A 23,675-nucleotide genomic window follows, 5' to 3' on the forward strand; every position below is an offset into this window, starting at 1 on the left:
TAGTCTGCTTTTCTGTGCTTCATTTTGGGTTGTTTCTATTATTTTGTCTTCAAATTCGCCACTCATTTATCCTGCACAGTCTAATCTATTAATCCCCATCAGTGTATTTTTTTCATTTCAGACATTGTTTTTTTCAATTCTGGAAGTTTGATTTGGGCCTTTACATTTTTCATGTCTCTCCTTAACATGTTCATTCTTTCCTGTGTTCCTGAACATATGGACTATATTTATAATAGCTATTTTAATGTTCTTATTAATTTAAGCATCTGTTTCTACAGATTGACTTTTCTCCTCATTACAGGGTATATTTTCCTGCTTCTTTTCATGCATGGTAATTTTTAATTGAATGCCAGACATTGTGAAATTGACAGGGTTGAATGCTGGATATATGTATATATATTTTGTATTCCTATAAACATTCCTATAATCTTTATTCTGGGATACAGTTGAGTTATTTGGAAATTATTTGGAAACAGTTTGACCCCTTTGGGTCTTGCTTTGAAGCTCTGTCAGGCAGGACCAGAGCAGCATGTGGTCTAGAGCTACTTGGCTCCACTACTGAAGTAATACACCCTTCTCTGAGTGTTCAACCCAATCCCCCGAGTATTACCAGGTTTCTCTATTCTGGCTGTTTGGAGCATGAACTATGCCCATCCCTGAGCTCCAGGAATTTTTCTGCCTGCTCCTCTTTGGTGGTTCTTTCCTGCCTTGATAGCTTCCTCATACACTGGCACCAATCAGAAGTCAGCTGATGTCTCAAGTGGAATCCACTACAATCTCAAGAGCTCTGTGCAGTTATACCTTTTCTGGTACTTAGTCCTGAGAATTCTAGATGCTCGCGTTTCGCCGAAGTTCCTACTCTATCTCCTCAACGCAGGGAGACTGCCAGGCTTTGTCTGGGTTCATCCTGCTGCGGCTGTAGCCTGGAAGCTCTCAAGGCAGCGATCGCAAGGCTCCCCTCATTTGTTTCCCTTCTCTTAGGGATCAGTGTCTTGTGCTGCCTATTGTTCAAGGGCTGAAAATTGTTTCACATTTTTTTGTTCATTTTTGTTGTTGTTGTTATTTAAGGTGGAAGGGCAAATACAGATCCTGTTACAACATCATGCTCAGAAGCAAGTATCCTGTTACATTCCTGGCCTAGTTATATTTTAAGGACATTTTAGAACATCTGAGAGACCTGAAATCATATAATAAGAAGTCACATAACAAGGCTTTACTGTTCAGTGAGAGAGAAATTTTTTGCCTTCACCTTTTACTTCCTCATAGCACACTTAAGTGGTAAAGAAAAGAAGGCACTTAGGAACTACTACTGGCCCTATGTTAGCAGGCTAATCCTGCTGCCCAGGATAGAGGAGTAAGGTTGATTTTTTTTTTTAAGTGTTGATATTAAGTTGCTATTTATTTTCTTTTCTATTAAATACGAACATTCCAAAAACTGTTTACAAAAAGAAAATGAATTTTTGCAACCCTAACATAAAGTGATATATAACCAGTCTAAATTTCATTTTTCTGCACAGAAATAGTCAACTATAAAAAAGGAACTTCTTTCCTCAACTTGAAATTTTTTCTTAAAAAGAGATAAGATACTGCAGCTTACCTAAAGGGCAATCGTGCTGACTAGCAGCATTTGGCAATTAAAAAAACAAACAAAAAACTATGCACACTGCTTGTCATCGCCACCTACTACACTCCTCATCCAAAATTCTAAAACCTGACATTGAACTTGGCCCGGCAAAGTTAAAACATAAAGTTTCTAATTACCTAATGCTAAATCAAACCATGTTTCCCTCTTAGATATTAACAGTTTGTAGGTAAAAACACAGCAAGTTTAACACTTCCCTCATTAGAAAATGCTTACCATTTCACTCAACTTTAAAGTCTACTGGCATTCCTTTCTTTTTGCTCTTCATTTCTCAACCCCACCAAATAATAACCACCACCCTAACAAAAGCATAAATAATAATTACAGTGAAAAAGCAAATGGTAAGACTATGTCATTGGAGAAGTTATTTAATCTCTCCAAGCCTCAGTTTCCACATCTGCGAAATGCGGATAAAAGTACAACCCACAGAATTAAATGAAATAAAGCATGTCTAATGCCAGTCTAAACTGTATGCTGAGATGCTCTGGGACACTCCAGCAAACTCTCAGGAGAGACGAGGGATATTTTAAATGGAAAGAAACACAGAGATATTCAACACATGCTGGACACTGCCCAAACTATTAGCCTGGGGTAGCTCAGAGTTTTAACATTTGATTGCAGTACATTCCTTTATGACATCAGACATCAGATCTTAGTGAAACTGGGTTTTCAGTGGTTGCTGCGATTAAAAAAAAAAACAAAAAAAACAAGTACTGCTCCAAAATCAACGTGGAACAGGCAATGAGGGCGGTGCTTTTCAATCTGGTGCCAAGGTCTGAAAAGCTGTTCAGTGCTCAACAGGCATTGCCATACCGTAAGTAAAGAACTGTGGCTATTTATGAAGGAAATAAATTATTTTCAATTTCTTTGCAATATTTTTCCCAAACAGCTACTAAAGGCTGTTAGGACATAAATATTTATTGTTTGAAAAAATATATATATTTATTGTTTGGACCTAACTATTTAATGAACAGAACGGTGGCTTAGGGGTGCTGTTAAAAACTTAATGAGACCCCAAGGATGCCATGAAACGAGAAAGCTTAGGCCCCTCTGGCTTAATGTTGTGACTAGCAGAGTAACTTCCAGTAAATGGCAAGTATGACTCCTTTACCGTGTGCAGTTTCATAGAAAAGGCAAGACACTTCACATTCTGTGACAAAGAGCTCCAGAATATTATCCCTCAGTTTTACAGCTCAGGTTTCCATGACAAAAGAAAACAAATAAGGTAGACAAAAGACACTTAGACGGACAATGTGGGGTAAAACCAGGTCCAGAGTTAAAGCCTGAAGATAATCTTACCACTAGACAGATAAAAGCAATTAATCCTTCCTACCATACCAGCATGTGACACCCAAAAGAACAAAAGCTCTCATTTTAAGAGTTAGGAATTTACATCAACACCTTACATCCTCGTCTTTTAAACAGGTGATCCATAACTTCACAATATTTAATTTACACACTACTGTAACTCTATGCAACTTCTGAAGACAGGTTAAGGGGTACAAGAAACTGTTTAGAGCAAGTAAGTCATTTGGTCCAATATTATCTTAATGTAATGGTTATTTGCTCCCTCCCTTTTATGTGACGACACACTATGACATACAACACATGCACAATCATTCACTCATGAACAAATGAGTAAGACGCCACTCAGACTAACATTTGTATACCCAGAGGGTCAACCAAGCACACACAACTAGTAAGGCTATGAGACAGCTGTGCAGCATAAATGGTCAACACTGCTGATCCTAAAAGTGAGCACCATATATACATTTGAATATAAAAAACCATTGAAAACCAAACACATATGGGTTAGTTAAACGGTGCCATTCCAAGGTTATGCATAATCACAGGAAAAAGTATTTACATTACTTGGAAAACAGCTGCAACAAAGAGTTTACTGCCAATGCCCTTTATAAACTTCTCTCCTACGTTTAAGACAGATGTCACGTTCACTGTCTATGTGAATCATCCTCCATTTCCGACGTGCTGACCTTCTCTTTACTCCATCTTCTATTTAGGATACAATTATAAAGCAAATTATTTACCTTTACTAAAGCATGAGATGGCTTGTAAAAAAATGAGATAGCCTGTGAATTTAAAGCATGTATCTGTCTGACTGGCTACTTGTCCGTCCCTTGTGATGGTCTTTTCACGTGTCTAACTGTAAAAAAGTGGTGGAAAACTGAACTCAACACAAAACTGATAGATGTCTTCCTTTATCTCTTAAAAAATTAGTTTCCAAGAAGAAGGGTGTAGTGTTCCAACTTGCTGACAATCACACTTGTGCTTATGCTGGTTCAGACGCAGTATACCGGCCACAGACGGTCCACTTGCTACACTGAGTCACTGCTCCACAGACATCAAATTTTTGGTTCAACTGAACATTTTTCTGGACTAGTAGTTTTCAAAAATGAGTAACATTAAAAATGGGCATGTGACTAAAAAACATATTAACTATTATCTAAGAACGCTTCAGAAGGTTTTTTTAATTTTTATTTTATTATTATTATTTTTATTTATTATTATTAAATAATAAATATTTTTATTTTATTTTTATTTTATTTTTATTTATTTTTATTTATTATTTTATTTTTATTATTTTATTTTTATTTTATTATTATTATTTTATTATTATTATTTTTTCATTTTTGGCCGTGCCTCGAGGCATGTGGGATCTTAGTTCCCCAACCAGGGATCAAACCCGTGCGCCATGCAGTGGAAGCGTGGAGTCTTAACCACTGGACCACCAGGGAAGTCCAAAGGTTTTTTTAAATAAATAAATGCAATGAAAGAAATCGATAAAATTATTTTCCATCTAAAGAAAAGTAATTTTAAAACAAATTGTTAACAGTACTTATGGTAGTTATGAAGAACATTCATCACACACATTTTAATTGGCATTTCAGAAAAACCTTAACGATGTGGTTAATAGTTATTTCCAAGAGAATTTTTCAGTAACAAATCCAAACAATGTGTAACGTATGTGTTTCATATCAGCAGTTTGGTCAAACAGCAATTCTTTAAAAGATAGAAAATAAATTTTATATGAAAAGGTACCACACTTTCAAACACAGAATACTGCACTACAAACACAGAATACTATAATCTACATTAGGTTAGTCTTCCCCCCATGCCACTTATTTAATAATCATTTATTCTGCAATATGAGTAAGACACTGAACTAAGCACCAGGGATACAAAGATTACTGAGACCTGGGCCTTTTCCTCAAGGAGTGAAGCACCCAGACGCAGAACCCTGAACACAGTTCCACGTTCTGTGAAAAGCACTAGACCAAAAGTGCTATGGGAACATCAGCACTTGGTTCAGGCTGAGGGTTTCAAGGAAACTCATTACGGACCTCACAGTAGGCAGTAACAGCACTGAAATTCTGGAAACATGGTTATTTTGGATAGCGTCTGTGAGCCAAAAAAGTTATGCCATAATCTATCACAGAAAGGCCTATATAAACCATGCTCAGAAATGGTCATCCCAATCTAATTATATCAGAATCTCTGGGGGGCTGGAGCCCAGGCATCAGTATTTGTAAAAACCTTCCCAGGTAATTATAATGTGCACACAGGGCTGAAAATCACTGATTCATCGATTGATTAAGTCATAGCATCATGACTGATTGAACATCTTTATCAACATTAAGACAGAATTCTAAGGCTTGATTGATTAGTGGATACTTCGGTCCTAAGAGGATCCATGAGCTGAGTTTATTTTCACTTGCACCCTATTTTTTAATATGTGCTAATAATAGGAAAAATGACATTTCATATTGGTTATCTCATGGCACTTCTGGCCTAAGCCAAGAAAATTAAGTGATTGTCAATTCTTAACGATATGTATTGCCTAAGATGTCTAATTGTTTAAACTTTAAACCCGGGCAACTGAAGCCTGTAGAAGTCACAAACTTTGGGTACATGAAACTGAGTCCTGCTAGGGTCACTCTCACCATGTACGTTCAAGAAAAACACCTGCATACAAGCATGTAGAGAACAACAAAAGCAGCATATAAAAAGCATTCATCTTGTGATACAGACTAAGTTCCACAAAATGAAGGGAAGGAAGAGACAAGAGTGAGCTGGAGGGGCAGATTCTCATGAAGGAAGAAGACTCAAACTGGAACTGACAGGCTTCGACTGGAAAGGCAGAAAAGAGCATTCTAGCAGTCTTGGAGGAAGAGGGACTGCAAGATGACGGTTGGAAAAAGCACGCTACTTTGGGAGAGCACTGAGGAAACACCAGTCTCCCTTAAAGGAGATCAACACTGAACCAACAGGGTGGCACCAAATGATGGCAGGCCTTGATTGACAGGCTGAGGAGTCTGAACTTAATCTTATTGAAAAATAGGGTTACATTTGGGTTTAATATCAAAAATGATTTTAGGAGATTCTTCTGGTAGATTAATATGCAAGATGCATTGAAATTCAAAGGGCTGAGATTGGTGAAGATAAACAGAACACCACAGTATTTTCCAAGCACAGCTCCCTGAATACAACAGGCACTGAAAAAATGTGAAGGTTTTAAAAATGAACATTCTACAGCACAATACACATCTTGGTATCATTGACCTGAATGTCAAATTAATTTTACAAGTCAAATGATTTATAAAAAGGTCTGTTAGCTCTTAAATATTAATATTTTAAATATTAAAGTTTACAGTAGAAAAGCTACTGACATAGAAAAGCTAATTAGTAGAAAAGCTAATGACATACCCAAAAGATTATATATCCATTTATGCTAGCTTTACAGAGAGAGGCAACATTCACAGTTTTATTCTCCTGAAAAGAATTACTTATATAGTCTAAATCTAATGAAAATAAAAAGAGTTAATAGTTAAGACAATGTTTTTAAGATTCTTTTTCTTAAAATGAATGTGAATGCCAAAATGGATGGTTTGGGGAGTTTTTTTGTTTTGTTTTGTTTTTTTAAACCATTATTTGGCATAAAAGAGAGGACTGCTGGAGGTTTGGAAGTAGGATTATCCTTAGGCTTCCTGACCTTGGAGTAAAGTACAGCAATAACCCTAATAACTCTAGGTAATACATACTTTGTAGCTGAAAATTTGACTTCCCATTATTACCAGTAATCACAATTAGAGAAACATTTAGAATTTAGACAAATTAGGAAATCACTAAAAAACACAAGCAGTTGAAAAGGGTTTCACATACTAAAACAAACCTTTTTCCCCACAGATAGTTTTATCTGGATAGAATTCATCAGTATAAGAATAATATTTGTAGTACGAAGAAACATGCTTTGCAAAATTAATATTGTAGCAAGTGATATTTTAGTTGATTTAAGCATAAATAACAATGTATCAGTAAATGAATTAAGTCTGACTGAATATAACCCATATTACTAACACTTGTTTCTTAGAACACATATAGCCTCTTCCTGTTCACTCAAATCATGTTACCATATGTACCAAAAAATACATATTTCTTATACATTGTTCTCTGCTTAAGACTTTTCATTATGTCACTATCCTTTTCCCCAGTCAGGATAAAATTTTGCTATTTCAGAGTATTAAGATCAATCAGGTTTAACTGATATTAATATTCTGTATGTTAGTATTCTGTATGCAGAGATTAGGGTCTTCTGCCCTTCACTACTGAATATGGAGAAAGTTTAACAGTTTAAAATACTTAGGGGCTTACAGTTGTAAGTATGCCTTTCAAATGGTATTTTTAATTTTAAAAAATATGACCAATAACTAAACTGATCCTACATAGCAAAAGCATAATATAGAACAAGTCGTTACCACTAGAGAGCCTCTGACAACACAGTCACATTTGAAATAATCCCAAATTGAGGTTACCAGACAAACTCTTATATTACCAAGTGTAATATTCAAATTAATCTTTTTAGTTTTAATCTTATCCATCTGCCCACAAAATCACCCAAGCCTTACTAATCTACTATTTTTCTTGTGCTGCAGTAGTCCTTTTCTTTAAAATAAACTATCAGGGTAGTTTCTTAAACAATATGAAATCAATCACCTACCTTACATGAAATTTTGAAGGTTGTTTACAATCCTCTTAATGAAAATGTAAGCGCCTCACCATAAAATCCTCCAACAATATTAAATAAATACTCTTATAGTCCATTACTACAACTGACCTATAAGAAATGCTGTTCATTACAGCAAAAATGTCAAGCAAGCCATTTTACAGGTTTATGTGATATGCTATACATTGCAACCGTTAATTTTTTGGAAAGAAAGATTTACTTTGAGAAGCAGCAGAAGAACCCAAGAAAGCAAAAATCTGTACCAAAACCTGCATCTTCCCCACCTCCAACAAAAACCTGCAGTGGGGGGAAGAAAAGAAAATAAAAGTTTGAAAGAAAATAAGGTCTGATTAAAAGGAAATAAAAGCATATCAGAGTCTTCTTTAAAAAATGGTTGCATCTGAATTATTTCAAGCAAAACAGACCCTGATCAGCTGGGATGTGAGAGATGACTTACAGAGCACAGCTACAGCCCCAGACTCGAACATGAGACATTCTTCCTTATGCCTAGTTTCCACTATGAGGCTGAAAGGTGGAGGATCCAATTTGTGATAGATCCGAAATCCTTTGCTGAACGCCATTCTCCTTTCTTCCGAGGCAGCCCTGTGAAAACCAAGCAAAGCAAAGCAAATGAAGCTAATGTTTCCTTCTGCAGCAAGGACTGCAAGGCATCCAGAAGTCCCTCCCTGCCAGGTTTTGATGGGGGGTGGGGTGGTAAAAAAAAAAGGTGGGGGGGAGCTTGGGGAGAGAATGGTTGATACCAAAAGATAAGTCGTCACTTAATTTTACCGAAAAGCAAGAGGAAAAGCTACCAATTCTCACAGCAAGGCAAGACAGGGTTTTATCACTCCAAGTCCATGAACGGTTTGGTGAAGATGAGTTTCCCCTTTACTTAATGTTTACCAAAAGGAACATTTTGAGCGTATTTCGCTCGGAGTTGTTTATCAGCTTCCTGCTTCAGAATTTGTCGACTACGTTGAAAGGGAAACGATTCGAAAACTTCAAGCCGATCCTCTACGGGGCAAGAAGAGGTAGGTGCGAAGGAAGGTTAACAAGGCTGATTCAAAGCGCCTTAGGGGGCGAGAGAAGGGAAAGGATTATCCGACACAACGGGCTCTCCCGGGGGCGGCGGTGAAGGGCAAGAGCAGCGGTACAGGTTACCGCCGCCTCCAGCCCAGCGCCAGGGCACCGGCGGCTGAGGGGTCCGCAGGCAGCACCCCGTGGATATGAATGGCCACCCGGGAAGAGTCACGAGTCGGGACACGGACCGGACCGAGGCTCCTCGGGGGTTCCCGGCAGTCAACCTCCGGGAAAGCGGCTCCTTCCCAGGGGGACAGAAGCGCGGAGCAGCCCGATCCCTCCATTATACGCCAGAAGAGATGACCAGGCGCCCAAACCGACTCGGTGCCTTTCCCGCGGGCAGTCTGACAGCCGCTGTCACCTCTGCCCCCCGCCCGACGCGGCGCCCCGCACAACCGGTGGTCTCCCAACCACCCCGCCTGCCCTCCCGTACCTGGCTGCCCGCGGTCGCCGCTCACCGCTCCCGCCCAGGCTGCGGAGGTGGAGACTGCTTCAGGAAGCGCCGGCCCGCGCGCCCCGCAGCCGGTGCGCCTGGCCGCTGCCGCTCCCCGCCCCCCCCCCCACCAGCCGGCAGGCTCACCTCTTCCTCCGGCTCCTCCTCCTCCTTCTTCCGCAGCCGCCGCCGCCGCCACAGCCGCCCGAAGCGTCACTTCCGCTCCAGCAGGCCCATCTCTTCCGCATGGCGCCGCGGCCGGGGGCGGAAGGCCCGCCCCTCGCGGGGAAGGGCGGGGCGTCGGGGGAGGTCCCGCCCCCTCTGGGCTGCCCTGCTGGCCAGGTAGCCGTGAGCTGCCCGCCGCCTCCACGCGCAGTGACCTTCTCCTCGGGCGGCGCGTTCCCCAAGCTGCAGCTGCAGGTCCCACCGCTGAGGATGCCGGGAGAGGGAGGTTGCGGCCTCCCCGGCCCCCTCGCGTGGGCTTTTCAGAGCTTACCAACCACGGGGAGGGACTCAGGGGAAAAGCTTTGGGGGCTGGGTATTGATAGGTGCCCAAGAAGGGTGTCGGGACCACCCTCTACCTCCCCCACCGGCCTGACTGGCTGGGGGGAGGCTTCGGGACAGTCAGCACGCTGGGCAACAGGGCAGCGCCTGAAGAGCTGTCCATGGTGTCTCACCGCGAACAGCGCCGAGTTCTTATTCTGAGCGTCTGGGTAGGTAGCAGGAAGAAAAACTCATGTCTGCTTTGGAACAACTCTGTTCGCTGCCTTTTCTTCTGGTGTGCTCTGCAGCTCTCAAGAGCACTATTAAAAAAGAGTGCTCGTAAAATGTATATCTCAGAAATAACTAAATTTCCTTGTCAATTGCATTGTTAGGAACTTTCATCAAATCTTTAACCGTGGTCATTTTTAAGTCTTTTGTCATTTACAGACAGTTCTGGGTGTACTCTGATGCTTTTGCAAATATGTTCCTATAAAAGGGTTTCATCTTCAAGGAATTCATGGAAAAGACTCTGACAAGTACAGGTTTCTGGTAACTGACTATACTGCTGAACTGAATGAATAAGCATTTTCAGAACTCTAATGGAAAACTGATGAATTCATAAAAGTTTTAACAAAAGATCAAGATGAAAAAAAATTAATTAATTACATGGGACTGAGTGAACTGATGAGGATGATTATAATTCTTGTGACTTTCTGTTGGAATAAAAAAATAAAAATCCCACAAGGACTCAGAGGCAAAAAATATACAAATCAATTTTCACTGCAAAGTAAAGGAGCTGTTACAGTGGAGGATTACTGGACTGAATGTCAATATTATGACATAGTATGAGTGTGTTTCGTGTTTGGTAATTGCAATCCTTGTTGCTTTTGTGGTCATCCATTTACAATGCTTGGTGTCAGTTTATTTATCTCTTGTAAAAATAAAATACAGTGTGTGTGTGTAAAAAAAAAAAAAGAGAGAGTGCTCAGCTGTACGTACAGTGGAGTGGAAAGTCCCAAGTCAGGATCTCCAGACTCCAACACGGCTGTACTGAGGCCGAGGCAGCTATGGTCGGCACTGAATGGCGAGTAGCTCCTGCCAACTGTGTTATCTCATAACTAAAGACATCTTATCCTTTCATCCTATCCTCATTTTTCAACAAATCATGCTTCCTGGTTAACATCAGTGTGTCCCACGGACTTCTCATTCCGTTTCCACTTAATAGGCCTAAATGTGGGAATGAAGTCAAAACCCAGAGAGTCAAAAGGAATTGAAAACCTGAAGAACTCAGCACCCCGGGAAACTGTTTCCTCTTGCCTTTGCTCTTTCTTTGCCTCTTCCCCTTCTTGCTTTTATTAACAGCAAAAGCAGAATTTAAATTTAGCATATTGCACAAGATCATTTCCCCCTCCAGGCCCTGTCATGTGGCTTGATATAACATTTCTTCATCCATTTTAGAGAAGCTGGACCCACCCTGGTTTCAGGATACTAAAGTAGCTATAGTTCATTAGAAAAGGAACCACTTCTTTTATAGAAGGAGATATGCAGAAACACAGGTTTAGTTCTGAGAACTAGAGGGGATTTCTCTCATTTAATATGTACTATCTCCTTAGAAAAACTGTTTTGCTCTTGATAGTGGTTACTAACAGCAGCCTCAGAATTAAGCTCATTAAGATACTCTACTGGTCCATGCTTGCTTTTCCCCCCGCCACCTCTCCAGAAGAACCCATTTCAATTGGAGGTTGCACTGGACAGAGAAAAATGAAATGCGAGTGGGTGAGAATGGATTTTTTCTTAGTTGCCTTTTCAGGTATAATACTTGTATAGCCCCGAAGGAATACCAGACAGATATGCACCAGAAAAACACATGTAAGGTTATGGCTCCAGAAGATGTGTTGATGTTATTGAGTATGTTGCTCGGAAGTTGCTTTTTATGACAACTGAGACACAGAAAAGTTAACTTGTTAAAAATTACTCAGTTTGAAGTGAAGTTGGGACCACAAACCAAACTTGCCCACAGCAAAACTTCCAGTGCAACTCTGTCTGCGTGCGGCTGCTCTAGGAACCTCTCCTTTCTCAGAGTGGGAAATATCTGTGCTAGGCCCTTTTAGAAGTAGATGTTCTGCCTATTCCTGGTTTCTTTGGATTTTGAACTAAGGAAATTTAGGTCAACATTTCTTGGTTCTTGGTCTGAATTGCTGCTTTTCTTCAAGTTAAACTGAACTCTTATTAGTAGAGCTGTCAGTAGAAGACCACAGCTTTACCAAACCCTTTCTTTTTTTTTTTTTTGGTAATGGTTGGATTTTATTTTATTTTTTTTATACAGAAGGTTCTTATTAGTTATCTATTTTATACATATTAGTGTATATGTATCAATCCCAATCTCCCAATTCATACCACCACCATCACCCACCCCCGCTTTCGCCCCTTGGTGTCCATACGTTTGTTCTCTACATCTGTGTCTCTATTTCTGCCTTGCAGACCGGTTCATCTGTACCGTTTTTCTAGATTACACATATATGCGTTAATATACGATATTTGTTTTTCTCTTTCTGACTTACTTCACTCTGTATGACAGTCTCTAGGTCCATCCACGTTTCTGCAAATGACCCAGTTTCATTCCTTTTTATGGCTGAGTAATATTCCATTGTATATATGTACATCTTCTTTATCCATTCATCTGTCGATGGACACTTAGGCTGCTTCCATGACCTGGCTATTGTAAATAGTGCTGCAATGAACATTGGGGTGCATGTGTCTTTTTGAATTATGTTTTTCTCTGGCCAAACCCTTTCAAAATAGATCACTGTAGTCATGAAATAAGCACATGCTCAGGGTTTAAAAACATAAGGGCCATTTTATTAGTGACTTTTAAAAACTTTATTTCTTCTTTTTCTTGTCTCTCTTATTTATACTTCTTTATTATAGCACTTGAAAATAGCTGGACAAATTGTCACCAAATTTGAAGAGTGTCTTTGGGGTTGGCTGACTTAAAATACAAGTTAGGTGGTATACACAAACTTCTTAGTGAGGTCCTAAGGGCCTACAGAGATGGGCTGACACCATCTTGAACCTTGAAAATGAGCAGTGAGGCCTGTGGTAGGATGAAAAATACCACCTCCAAAAGATATCCACATCCTAATCCCTAGAACATGTGAATATTAATTTACAGGGAAAACAAGTCTGTAGATACGATTGAGTTAAGAATTTTGAAATTATTTTGGATTATCTGGGTAGGCCCTAAATGCAATCACAAATGTACTTATAAGGAGACAACAGAGGGAGATTACACACACACACACACACACACACACACACACACACACACAGAGGCAGTGTGAAGACAGAGGTAGAGACTGCAACAACGTGGCCACTAGCCAAGTGATGTCAGCAGCTACCAAAAGCTGGAAGAGGGCAGGAAGGATTCTTCCCTAGAGCCTTAGAAGGGAGCATAGCTCTGCCAATACCTTCATTTCGAACCTCTGGACCCCAGAAGTGTGAGGAAATGAATTTCTGCTGTTTTCAACTACCCAGTTTGTGGTAATTTGTTACAGCATCCACAGACAATCAGTAAAACAGCCCGATAGGTGTTTCAGATAACAGCTCCAATCACTTCGATTAATTGAAGGCAAACATCATGATTTTTAAGGACTTCCCTGGCGGTCCAGTGGTTAAGACTCTGTGCTTCCACCGCACGGGGCACGGGTTTGATCACTGGTGGGGGAACTAAGAACCCGCATGCTCCAAAAAAAACAAACAAAAACATGATTTTTAAATGTTGGGTTTAGACCAAATTATTTCTCCTACGGACAATTCCCTGTATCAGGTTGAAACATGTATTTGCCGTTTCTTTAGGTCAAAAACACTTATGTACCCGGTAAATGATGGGATTTATTAATTTAGAAATGAATATCCCAATGACAAAAAATATACCATATGTTACAAGGCTATGAATTTTGACAGATTCACCATGTAAATTAGTAATAGGGCCTACTTTTCCTGGATTTCCTTATCAAAAATACTAGAAAGCATTTGGCAAATTTGGGGAATGTTTACAGCCTGATTCAGTTATCTTTAATAGCTTTTTTTCAGGTTACACAGACTAGAGCTAACCTTCATATCGGGATCGGCAGAGATCTATTATACAGGCAGGGATGACTCCTTGTTAAAGAGAAAATGGTGGTCTTGAGAGGCAACACAACAGTAGGTTACAAATAGCGTTAGCTGTTTGCTTTGAATAAGTTCATAGTAAAGGACAAGATTTTAAACTGGAAAAATAGAAATTTTGTCAGTCAAAAATATAGTAAGTTTGAGAGCAGAATCATTGTGAGAATAAAACAAAAACTTCAAAGAGTGAAAAATTGCTCACACATACCAGGGTTAAGAAAATTGCAACTGGAGCAAACAAGGAACTTGTATGTGACAAAAATAGTTTTCATTTGGAAAAAGAAACCAAGTCAAGAGAGCTAAGATGGTTTGTTTTAATGACACACAAGGATTCTTGTGGAAATCAAAGGACCAGAGCCATAACAGGGCTTGGCCTTCCTGAGATCAGGGCTGTAGGATGTTCACTCTTCAACATGGCTATTAGTCCCTAAGCAGCAGGCACCTCTGGAATTTCAACATCTAAAGGTATGTGTAAAAGGTAAGCTTTCATGGTCAAAGTGCTTTTGTAAAGTAGCTTAAAATGGTTTCTACAGGATTTGTCAAACTTTTTATCATTTACCATGTATTTTGAATTATCAAGCATGGGGTATAAGGTACATTTTCCTAAAGATCTTTCTTTTTAAAACTTATTTTATTGAAGTATAGTTGATTTACAATGTTGTGTTAATTTCTGCTGTACAGCAAAGTGATTCAGTTATACACATATATACATTCTTTTTCATATTTTTTCCATTATGGTTTATCACAGGATATTGGGTATAGTTCCCTGTGCTACATAGTAGGACCTTGTTGTTTATCCATTCTATATAAATAATGGTTTACATCTGCTAAACCCTAACTTCCAATCCACTCCATCCCCCCGAACTTGGCAACTACAAGTCTATGTTCTCCATGTCTGTGAGTCTATTTCTGTTTCATAGATATGTTCATTTGTGTTGTATTTTAGATTCCACATATGTGATATCATATGGTATTTGTCTTTCTCTTTCTGACTTACTTCACTGCTATGAACATTGGGGTGCATGTATCTTTTTCAATTATAGTTTCGTCCAGATATATGCCCAGGAGTGGGATTGCTGGATCACATGGCAACTCTATTTTTAGTTTTTTGAGGAACCTCCATACTGTTTTCCATAATGGCTGCACCAATTTACATTCCCACCAACAGTGTAGATGGGTTCCCTTCCCTCTACACTTTCTCCAGCACTTGTTATGTGTCAATTTTTTTTAATGATGGCCATTCTGACCAGTTTGAGGTAGTACCTCATTGTAGTTTTGATTTGCATTTCTCTAATAATTAGCGATGTTAAGCATCTATTCATGTGCCCGTTGGCCATTTGTATGTCTTTTTTGGAGAAATGTCTATTTAGGCCTTCTGCCCATTTTTCAATTGGGTTGTTATTTTTGTTAAGTTGTATGAGCTGTTTATATATTTTGGAAATTAAGCCCTTGTCAGGTCGCATCATTTGAAAATATTTTCTCCCAGTTCGTAGGTTGTCTTTTCATTTTATGGTTTCCTTTGCTGTACAAAAACTTGTAAGTTTGATTAGGTTTCATTTGTTTATTTTTGCTTTTATTTCTATTGCCTTGGGAGATTAACCTAAGAAAACATTGGTATGATTTATGTCAGAGAATGTTTTGTCTACGTTCTCTGTTAGGAGTTTGATGGTGTCATGTCTTATATCTAAGTCTCATTTTCCTAAAGATCTTTTAAAGTAAGAGCCCGTGAACTGGTGGACCACAGTATACATTCTGAGAAACCCTGTGCTAGGCATTCTCATTGTACAGGATGATTCTAACCTCTGAGCCTCTGCTAGAGTTAGCACTGACAGGGCTGGGAGGAAGCCAGTACAAATTACCGGGGCCCGGAGGTCCAGAAGCAGACCATGGGCCAGTCAACACTGCCTATCAATACCAATTCCATATAACAATTTTTAGCCTGTCCGCCTTTGCTGGGCAATCTGCAGTCTCTCAGCAGCTGTGAACCTAACACCCATAGATAGTTTAATTGTTCTCATTTTCATTTACTTGACACCACAGACCAAAGTGTTCTTTGCCATAATCAGGGAATGGCAACACTCCCTTTACTATATGGATATTACAATGTTAGAAATTAGAAGAGTTATTGTAACCGTAAAGAACCACTACAATGTAGCAACTGACGTTTTCATATTGTATTTTGCAGCTCTAAAACGTCTGACCATTTTTAGGAGGATTTCATGATTTCAAGGGAAATTAGCATTTAAAACAGAATTAGGCATTCGTCCACACTCATTGAACTATACATGTTTACAGAGGGTAAACTTTACAGTTTATAACTCATACCTCAATAAACCTGTCTTTAAAACAATTAGGGAACTCTACATTTTAGTACATTCTCATGAGGAAGGTACTTGCTTGAAGACTTGGGAGATTCTTGGCCAGTTCTGGGTGATGAGGTTATCACTGCAGACAACCATGGTTCACATGAAATGAAGCCCTCTGGGAGATGATGTGAAACCTAACTGTTTTCCTATGAGATTAGGAAGCTGGTGTGGTAGACGTGAAATCGTGCCTTAGATTTTCTACGAGAATCTGGTTGTACAGGCCATGCTCCCCAAGAACTGCTCTCCACCAATTACTGAGCATGATGGAATACAAAGGCAGGCCAGCTCCTGGAGACATGAAACTCCTCAGAATCGTAACTTTGTATTGAGGACTCTGTCAGCCTTGCTGAAACTTTCTTAGAACTGCACTGATGTCTGACACCTTCTTTAATTCCTTCCCTGCCTCACGACCTCTCAGCACTAAGGCTCTCCCAGCCTCCTCCCACTCCCTCTTGGCCCCTCATTGTCATTCCCTGCCCCAAATCTCTTGTATCAATATATGTAATGCCATCTCAGAGACTGCTCCCCAGATGACCTGAACTAACGCACTGGGGGATTTATTGTTCCCCCTCCTTACTTTGGCTGAGGGTTGCTCCCAGGGACATTAGGCAGTGGACACTCCAGCCTGTAGCACAGGCCAAGAGAAAGCCCTCGGGCAGAGCTGCAGGTCTATGCAGGACACCATGGCATCAGTAAGGATATGGGCCACCATCCTCACCTGGTAGAACAGCAGTTAACAGTTCCTTATGCCTATGGTTTATGTTGTCTCAATAAAATAACTTTCCTTTTCAAAAACCTTCCTCATCTATTTTGGAAGACTGCGCCAAAAGAAAAAACTGCAAAGACAAAACCTCAGCTTTATTAAAATGTCACCCTCTGAATTTCTCTTTTGACAATTTCCTTCCTAAGAAAGAACGTCCTTTAGCTATTTCAGGAATAAAAAACTTCGGGTTGTGAAACGAAAACCACTTGTTTTATGCACAGTTCTATGCTAAATTCACCTGACATCAAGGTCCTAGTGTGGTGTTCAAACTCATTCCTGAAAGTAAAACAGCCTGATGGATTTCACATGATGAAAAATCTGAGTTTACTTCAAGAGTCCTTAAAAGCAGATACAGGAAAAGTAATCGGTTCAATGCGTTTGGAAACACAAATTTAAGGCGCAAATGATGTGCACGTCATATATATATGCGAGTTTGTATGTTTTAGTCCATTTAAGTTGAGAATAAGTGTTCTATTTTAATTCTATTTAGTAGGCCACTGAGTTGTAACAAAAAATTCATCCAGAATGAATCTGTAGGGATAAGCAATGATCCTACAATAAAGATAAAATTGACAGAGCAATTAGAGTGCATGACACTGTTCTAAATATTATTTGACTTGACCAAGGGTACACATGCTAATAGTCTCACTATATTAGTCATTTGAAATGCTCCAACTAAAATTAGTCGCCAGCCAAATACAACAAAGGTTCTATTTAAAAATTAATTTAATGCTTGGCTAAAGCTTAATTACATATATAATTATCAAACAATAGTCCTTAATTTCCAAAAAGTTCCTCTTTTGAAAATCACAGAATCAAGAAAGCATAAACTTTAAAACAAGTTCTCTGAATATTTACAACATGGTATAAACATTACAGAAGACCATGGATATTAAACTGCTTGGGTGTAGCTAATCAGCAAGGCGTGTTCTTTATTGCATATCATAACTCACATATGTGAGATTTAAAATATAATGCTAGATTACTAAAATTCAAATGCATGTATTTTTTTAAGCTGGTCAGGGAGTAAAATCATGAATGAGACAGGACAGTCAGCCCCAAACCATGCATTAGGTTGTGGGTCTATTATTTCCAAAAATGAAACTTCTACGTTCTTTTCAAAAACCTACGTTGCATATATTTATTTAGAGCTCACATTAAACGTACAGTTGACTGTAATGCTAATTCAAGGAAGAAAAGTTCACCATTCACCAATGACTAAGTCCACACTCAACTCTCAATTTTAAGGCAGCACAGCTACAGTGATAGCAACTGCTAACCAAAAGGTGACGAATACTTAGTCACTTGCCAGCCCTTTTGTTGCAACAGTGTAGTAATTTCCCTAAGACAATTTGCTATTGAATAATTTTCTGCTGTTAAAAGGCTTACTCTGTAGAAAAACACCACAAATTTCCAGTGTGAAAGTAACTCCATGGTGGTATAAATATATATATATATATATGCATAATTATACATTATACACTGCACACATTGTTTACAGAGAACAATTAGCTGAGAGGGTTAATTTAAATGACCATATAAAATACTTCTGTAAACAAAGTATGACAGGCAGTAAGGAAACCATTCACAGACTTCCTAGAAATGATCTGAATTCCTTTCATTCCGAAGAAATCGCATTTAAGGACACAGTATTGAATATTAATAATGTTCTTTGTATTAAAACAAGAGTCAATATTTTACAGTTTAAGAAACTTTACATATATACAAAGTTTTTACATTGGGAATGGTATTAGAACAAATAGGCTTCTTTTCAATCTCATAGATCTATTTTCCTTCGATCAAAGACTTAAATTCTTTCACATTGTGGTCACTCGCAATAGATATAGCGTGATCCAGAGCTCGAACACTTGCAAGGAGTTTTACTATCTGTTTTATGTTTTCCCTAAAAGAGAAAAAAGGAAACACAGATCAGCAGGTTACAGCATGTGGAAAAAAAAAACTGTCCATATTAAAAAAAAAAAAACCTGCCCATGTTTAAATGCCCAGAAACAGAGGACCCATTTTCAAAAATAAAAACACCCCCAAATCTCATTCAGATCCATGATTTTCATTAATATCGAGAAAGGAGAGAAAGCACTCTATTGCCTAACTTAACTACTTCAGAGCCCCGCCCCCCACTCCTTCCCGAACCAGAGCCCTGGCTCTCCTAGAACACACCTGGGACGCAAGTCATACTCGTGGGTATTCACGACCAACCCATCAAGATCCAGAGTAATTTCCACTCCTCCAAAATTCACTAATGAAGTGTGACCTGGCTTCTTTTATCACCCAGCTAGAAGTCATTCTCAGTAATCCTCAAATTTTAGCATACATCAGGATTACCCAGAAGTGTTCTAAAACACAGATCACCAGGCCCCACCTTCAGAATTCTGTTCAGTAGGTCTGGAGCGGGGCCTGAGGATCTGCATTTCTAACACAGCTCCCAGGTGATGCTGCCAGGAACTACTTTTAACATTTACAATAGTTTGAACCACTTGTGAGAAACAACACACAATGTGACATTATTAGCCGTCTCTTCTCTACAAAATTGTAGTGGGGCTTCCCTGGTGGCGCAGTGGTTGAGAGTCTGCCTGCCAATGCAGGGGACACGGGTTCGAGCCCTGGACTGGGAAGATCCCACATGCCACGGAGCAACTGGGCCCGTGAGCCACAATTGCTGAGCCTGCGCGTCTGGAGCCTGTGCTCCACAACAAGAGAGGCCGCGATGGTGAGAGGCCCGCGCACCGCGATGAAGAGTGGTCCCCACTTGCCACAACTAGAGAAAGCCCTCGCACAGAAACGAAGACTCAACACGGTCATAAATAAATAAATAAATAAATAAAAGAACGTGAATTTCTTTAAAAAAAAAAAAAATTGTAGTAAGCACCTTTTAGGGAAGGATTATAATTTTTAAGATTTTGTGACTCACGTGGAACCTACTTTATGTGCACTGCAGACAGCAGGTGCTTAAACAGCTGCTGAAATTCTTTTCCATAGAAAAGTAAATACTGTTTGTTGATATTTACTCCCAAACAAAAACACTGTTACATATATAAATCAAAATTTAAAAAAAAGTGAAGTGAATAGGATTTATCTAGTAAAAAACAACACATTGAGAAGAAATATTAGTGCCAATAAATAACAACCAACACCAAAATGACATGTTAAGGATGAAATAAAAATATAAACCAGGGAATTCCCTGGTGGTCCAGAGGTTAGCACTCTGAGCTCTCACTGCCAAGGGCCTGGGTTCGATCACTGGTCGGGGAACTAAAACCCCACAAGCCACACAGTGTGGCCAAAAAAAACCCCCAAAATCACCTGGCAAAGATTTTTTTTAACCACTGAAGTATTTACTATCTACTTTGCTTTTAATTTTATTATAAAAGATAGCAAATTTTCTCTCACGAAAATAAGGTTCTTTTTCCTGGAAGGGGAACAGGGGAAAAGAAAAAGATTTTGTTATGGGGTATGACTAATGGTGTGATCAAAATGAAAATGAAACTCTGACATTAGGAAGAATATATGAAATGAAACTTTAAAAAATAAAATTCGTCTTTGGGAATTCCCTGGTGGTCCAGTGGTTAGGACTCGGCACTTTCACTGCGGTGGGCCTGGGTTCAATCCCTGGTCTGGGAACTAAGATCCCACAAGCCATGCAGCGTGCCCAAAAAAACAAATAACAAAAAACAAAACAAAAATAAAAATTCTTCCAAATGGTACTAGTTGTTATTATTACTATTACTTACTTTTTATGCTAGAGATCTACCCCCAAATTCCATGAACACCCAAGACAATGTACCAAAAAAGGGTTAATGGTTTGTTTGTTCATTCCTTCCTTGAAACCTTGATAAAAAATATGTGTAAGCTGCTCCCCATAAATCATGAGTGATGACTTAGTCCATGAGACGGATACAGAAAAACTCAACACAGAGCACAAACATCTCAAAACTGAGATATAACCTTCAATATACTTTGGGTTTCAGTGGCTATCTTTTCTAGGGTTTGTATCTGTAAAATGAACCTCCAAAGACCAAGATCCATGACATTCTAAGAGCCTGAGATTTCCCCAATTATTTAAGGGAGGAGACAGAAAAAGCAATGATTCACTTACTGAAATCTTCCCTTAATATTTTCATAAATAACATATTGAAAAAAGATTAGGTAAAAGTTGCAAAAATGAAAAATATAATGTGTATTTTTGGTAGGTTTATCAATACTAAGTCAATGTTTACAATTTAAAGTAAAATATAGGGCTTCCCCGGTGGCACAGTGATTAAGAGTCTGCCTGCCAACGCAGGGGACATGGGTTCAAGCCCTGGACTGGGAAGATCCCACATGCCGCAGAGCAACTAAGCCTCTGCGTGCACCGCAACTACTGAGCCTGCGCTCTACAGCCTGCGAGCCACAACTACTGAAGCCCATGTGCCTTGAGCCCGTGCTCTGCAACAAGGGAAGCCACCACAATGAGAAGCCTGCGCACCGCAACGAAGAGTAGCTGCCGCTCTCTGCAACTAGAGAAAGGCCGCACGCAGCAACAAAGACCCAGAGCAGCCAAAAATAAATAAATAAATTAATTTAAAAAAAAAGAAAGAAAAGAATCAAAATAAAATAAAAATTAAAGTAAAATATAAACATGTCTCTACTGAAAACATTTTAATAATACTAAACCTAACAACTAAAGACTCTAGATCACTGTTTCATTCAATAATTACAAATAATTACCTTGCATTTCTTTTTTCCACATCAGAGCACCCGATACTGTTTCTGTAAATTGTATCTGCTAAGTGTACAAGGTATCGACAGAAGTTTTCTAACTGAGAAATAGTTCTTTCTCCTTTCAGATTCATGAACCACTGCTTGGGGAAACAACTGATTACCTATGAAGAAGAAGGATGTAAACAGTTAAAACAAAAATAAATTAAAGCATCTAAAAGCTGAGTCTAGATAATGCGTATCATGTATTTAACTAGAAGACTTGCTATTGAGCAACATATAACTAATTATTTAGAAGGGATATTCTTTTAAACCTGATTTTCTACATAAACTATACAAATACACCTAGATATACCCTAATTTTAAACTTCAATATATAGACACTCAAAGCAAAAGATAAATAATTTCTCCAATATTTAAGTAAATTAGGGACATAAAATTGATAACCAATTGCTTCATTTTCCAGTCTTCCAGAAAGCCCTAAATGAACTCAACTGTCCTTTGATCAGCAGCTTTTGATGTAAAAACATGTATAGCATAAGTACCAAACTGCAGCCTCTCCCCATGCTGAACAGTTCAGTAAGTAGGCATCCTTGCTGGCAGTAGGAGCCGTGCTGGCCCAGAATGGAGTGAAGAGAGCATCACATCGGAGGGGCAGCCTAGGGCAAGAGCCCGAGCAGGACATGAACAGGGCATGGTGGCAACCTGGCATGGGGTACCAAAACCCGAGCAAGGGGAGGCTGTTTCCCACCCGGGAGAAAGCAGCCAGTGGGTAGAGATAGCTCCCCACCAAAGAACCCAGGGATGCTTGGAGAAACAACTGATGCCACAGCTGGGCCAAGCAGGTACAAGATAAGCCTGGAACATCGTGTGCCAGAAAGCAAGAAAGTGCTCCCCCCAAATTAGAGGACATGCCACAAGGTCGCAGAGGTCAACTTGAAGGGACTCACACTAATGAAGTCTAGGACAATTCCTGACAAAGATGCAAAATCTGAATCTATTCATGAGAGAATACCAGACATACCCAAATTGAGGGACATTCTACAAAATAACTGGCTTATCATCTTCAGAAGTGTCAAGGTATGAAGGTCAAGGAATGAAGCACTCTTCCAGATTAAAGAAGGCTAAAGAGACATGACAATTAAATGCAAAGGATGATCTGGGAATTTCTTTTGTCAGCTCCTTTGGATATTACTGAGATAGCTGATAAAATGTGAAAAGGGGCCTAAGGATTAGGTGACAGTAATATATAAACGTTAATTTCCTGATGTTGATGGTCATATTGTAATCATGTACAAGAAAATCCATGTTTATAGGAAACAGACACAAAACTATTTGAGGGTGAGGGAGTATCATGTCAGAGAATTACTCTGATGTGGTTAGGTTGAAAAACTGTACTGTACTTGCACATTTTCTTTAATCATATGACTGTTTAAAAAATTATCAAAACTGTGTAACTCACGTATATGAAGTAAAAAAAATTAACTAAAATTATTTCTTAAATGAGAAAAGAGACCATTTCGTTAGTAACACTTAAAATAGCATTCATTCAATTGTTAAAAAATTATCCCCAAATTAAAACTTTTATTAATACCTATAAAAATATTGATATAGATAGACTGATAGAAGGACAAATATACACATATATAACAGTACAACTTTTTATGTAAAAAATGCTAAGGGGAGATTGTCAACATTACACCAACTTCGATAATCAAAGGGGTTTTCATGAAATTCTCAAATCTCTTCAAACAAAGAAAACTTAATCCATCTTAACTCGTATGCTTTAAAAACTACAATATGTGTCATTTAACTCACATTTTGGGCTTTTTTGATGCTGTCATCGCCATATTCTGAATTCTGAAAAGCCATGAGAATGTATCTATTTAATAAACCGTCTATTGATAATTCCTGAAGAGTTTTGTTTGAGAAAATGCCATACCATTGAAGAAAATTCCCTAAGAGCTAGAAAGAAGAAAAAAATTATTTTTTCCCCAGTTTTA

At 39.0% G+C, this 23,675-nt stretch overlaps 2 protein-coding genes across 10 annotated transcripts in view; both read right to left on the reverse strand.

Annotated features, from left to right (window-relative positions):
- Positions 1–9,425, reverse strand: part of SYNJ1 (synaptojanin 1) — an 85,933-nt gene extending 76,508 nt beyond the window's left edge. For 7 of the 8 annotated variants that reach the window (XM_036850107.1, XM_036850113.1, XM_036850112.1 and 4 more), the window contains exons 1-2: positions 9,178–9,295; positions 8,122–8,267 (exon numbers count right to left, since the gene is read on the reverse strand). In XM_036850107.1, coding sequence (XP_036706002.1) covers positions 8,122–8,245 — 124 coding nt within the window. In that variant the 5' untranslated portion in view covers positions 8,246–8,267; positions 9,178–9,295. Of the gene's footprint in view, positions 1–8,121; positions 8,268–9,177; positions 9,296–9,324 lie in introns of those variants that run through there. The other variant, XM_036850106.1, reaches the window with a different exon arrangement.
- An 8,239-nt stretch (positions 9,426–17,664) lies between these two features.
- The window catches only part of PAXBP1 (PAX3 and PAX7 binding protein 1), a 33,765-nt gene continuing 27,754 nt past the window's right edge, over positions 17,665–23,675 (reverse strand). For both annotated transcript variants that reach the window (XM_036850186.1, XM_036850185.1), the window contains exons 16-18: positions 23,491–23,637; positions 21,682–21,836; positions 17,665–18,859 (exon numbers count right to left, since the gene is read on the reverse strand). In XM_036850186.1, coding sequence (XP_036706081.1) covers positions 18,742–18,859; positions 21,682–21,836; positions 23,491–23,637 — 420 coding nt within the window. In that variant the 3' untranslated portion in view covers positions 17,665–18,741. The remainder of the gene's footprint in view (positions 18,860–21,681; positions 21,837–23,490; positions 23,638–23,675) is intronic.

Source organism: Balaenoptera musculus, chromosome 4, assembly GCF_009873245.2.
Source record: "Balaenoptera musculus isolate JJ_BM4_2016_0621 chromosome 4, mBalMus1.pri.v3, whole genome shotgun sequence".
In the NCBI taxonomy this organism is placed as follows: Eukaryota; Metazoa; Chordata; class Mammalia; order Artiodactyla; family Balaenopteridae; genus Balaenoptera; species Balaenoptera musculus.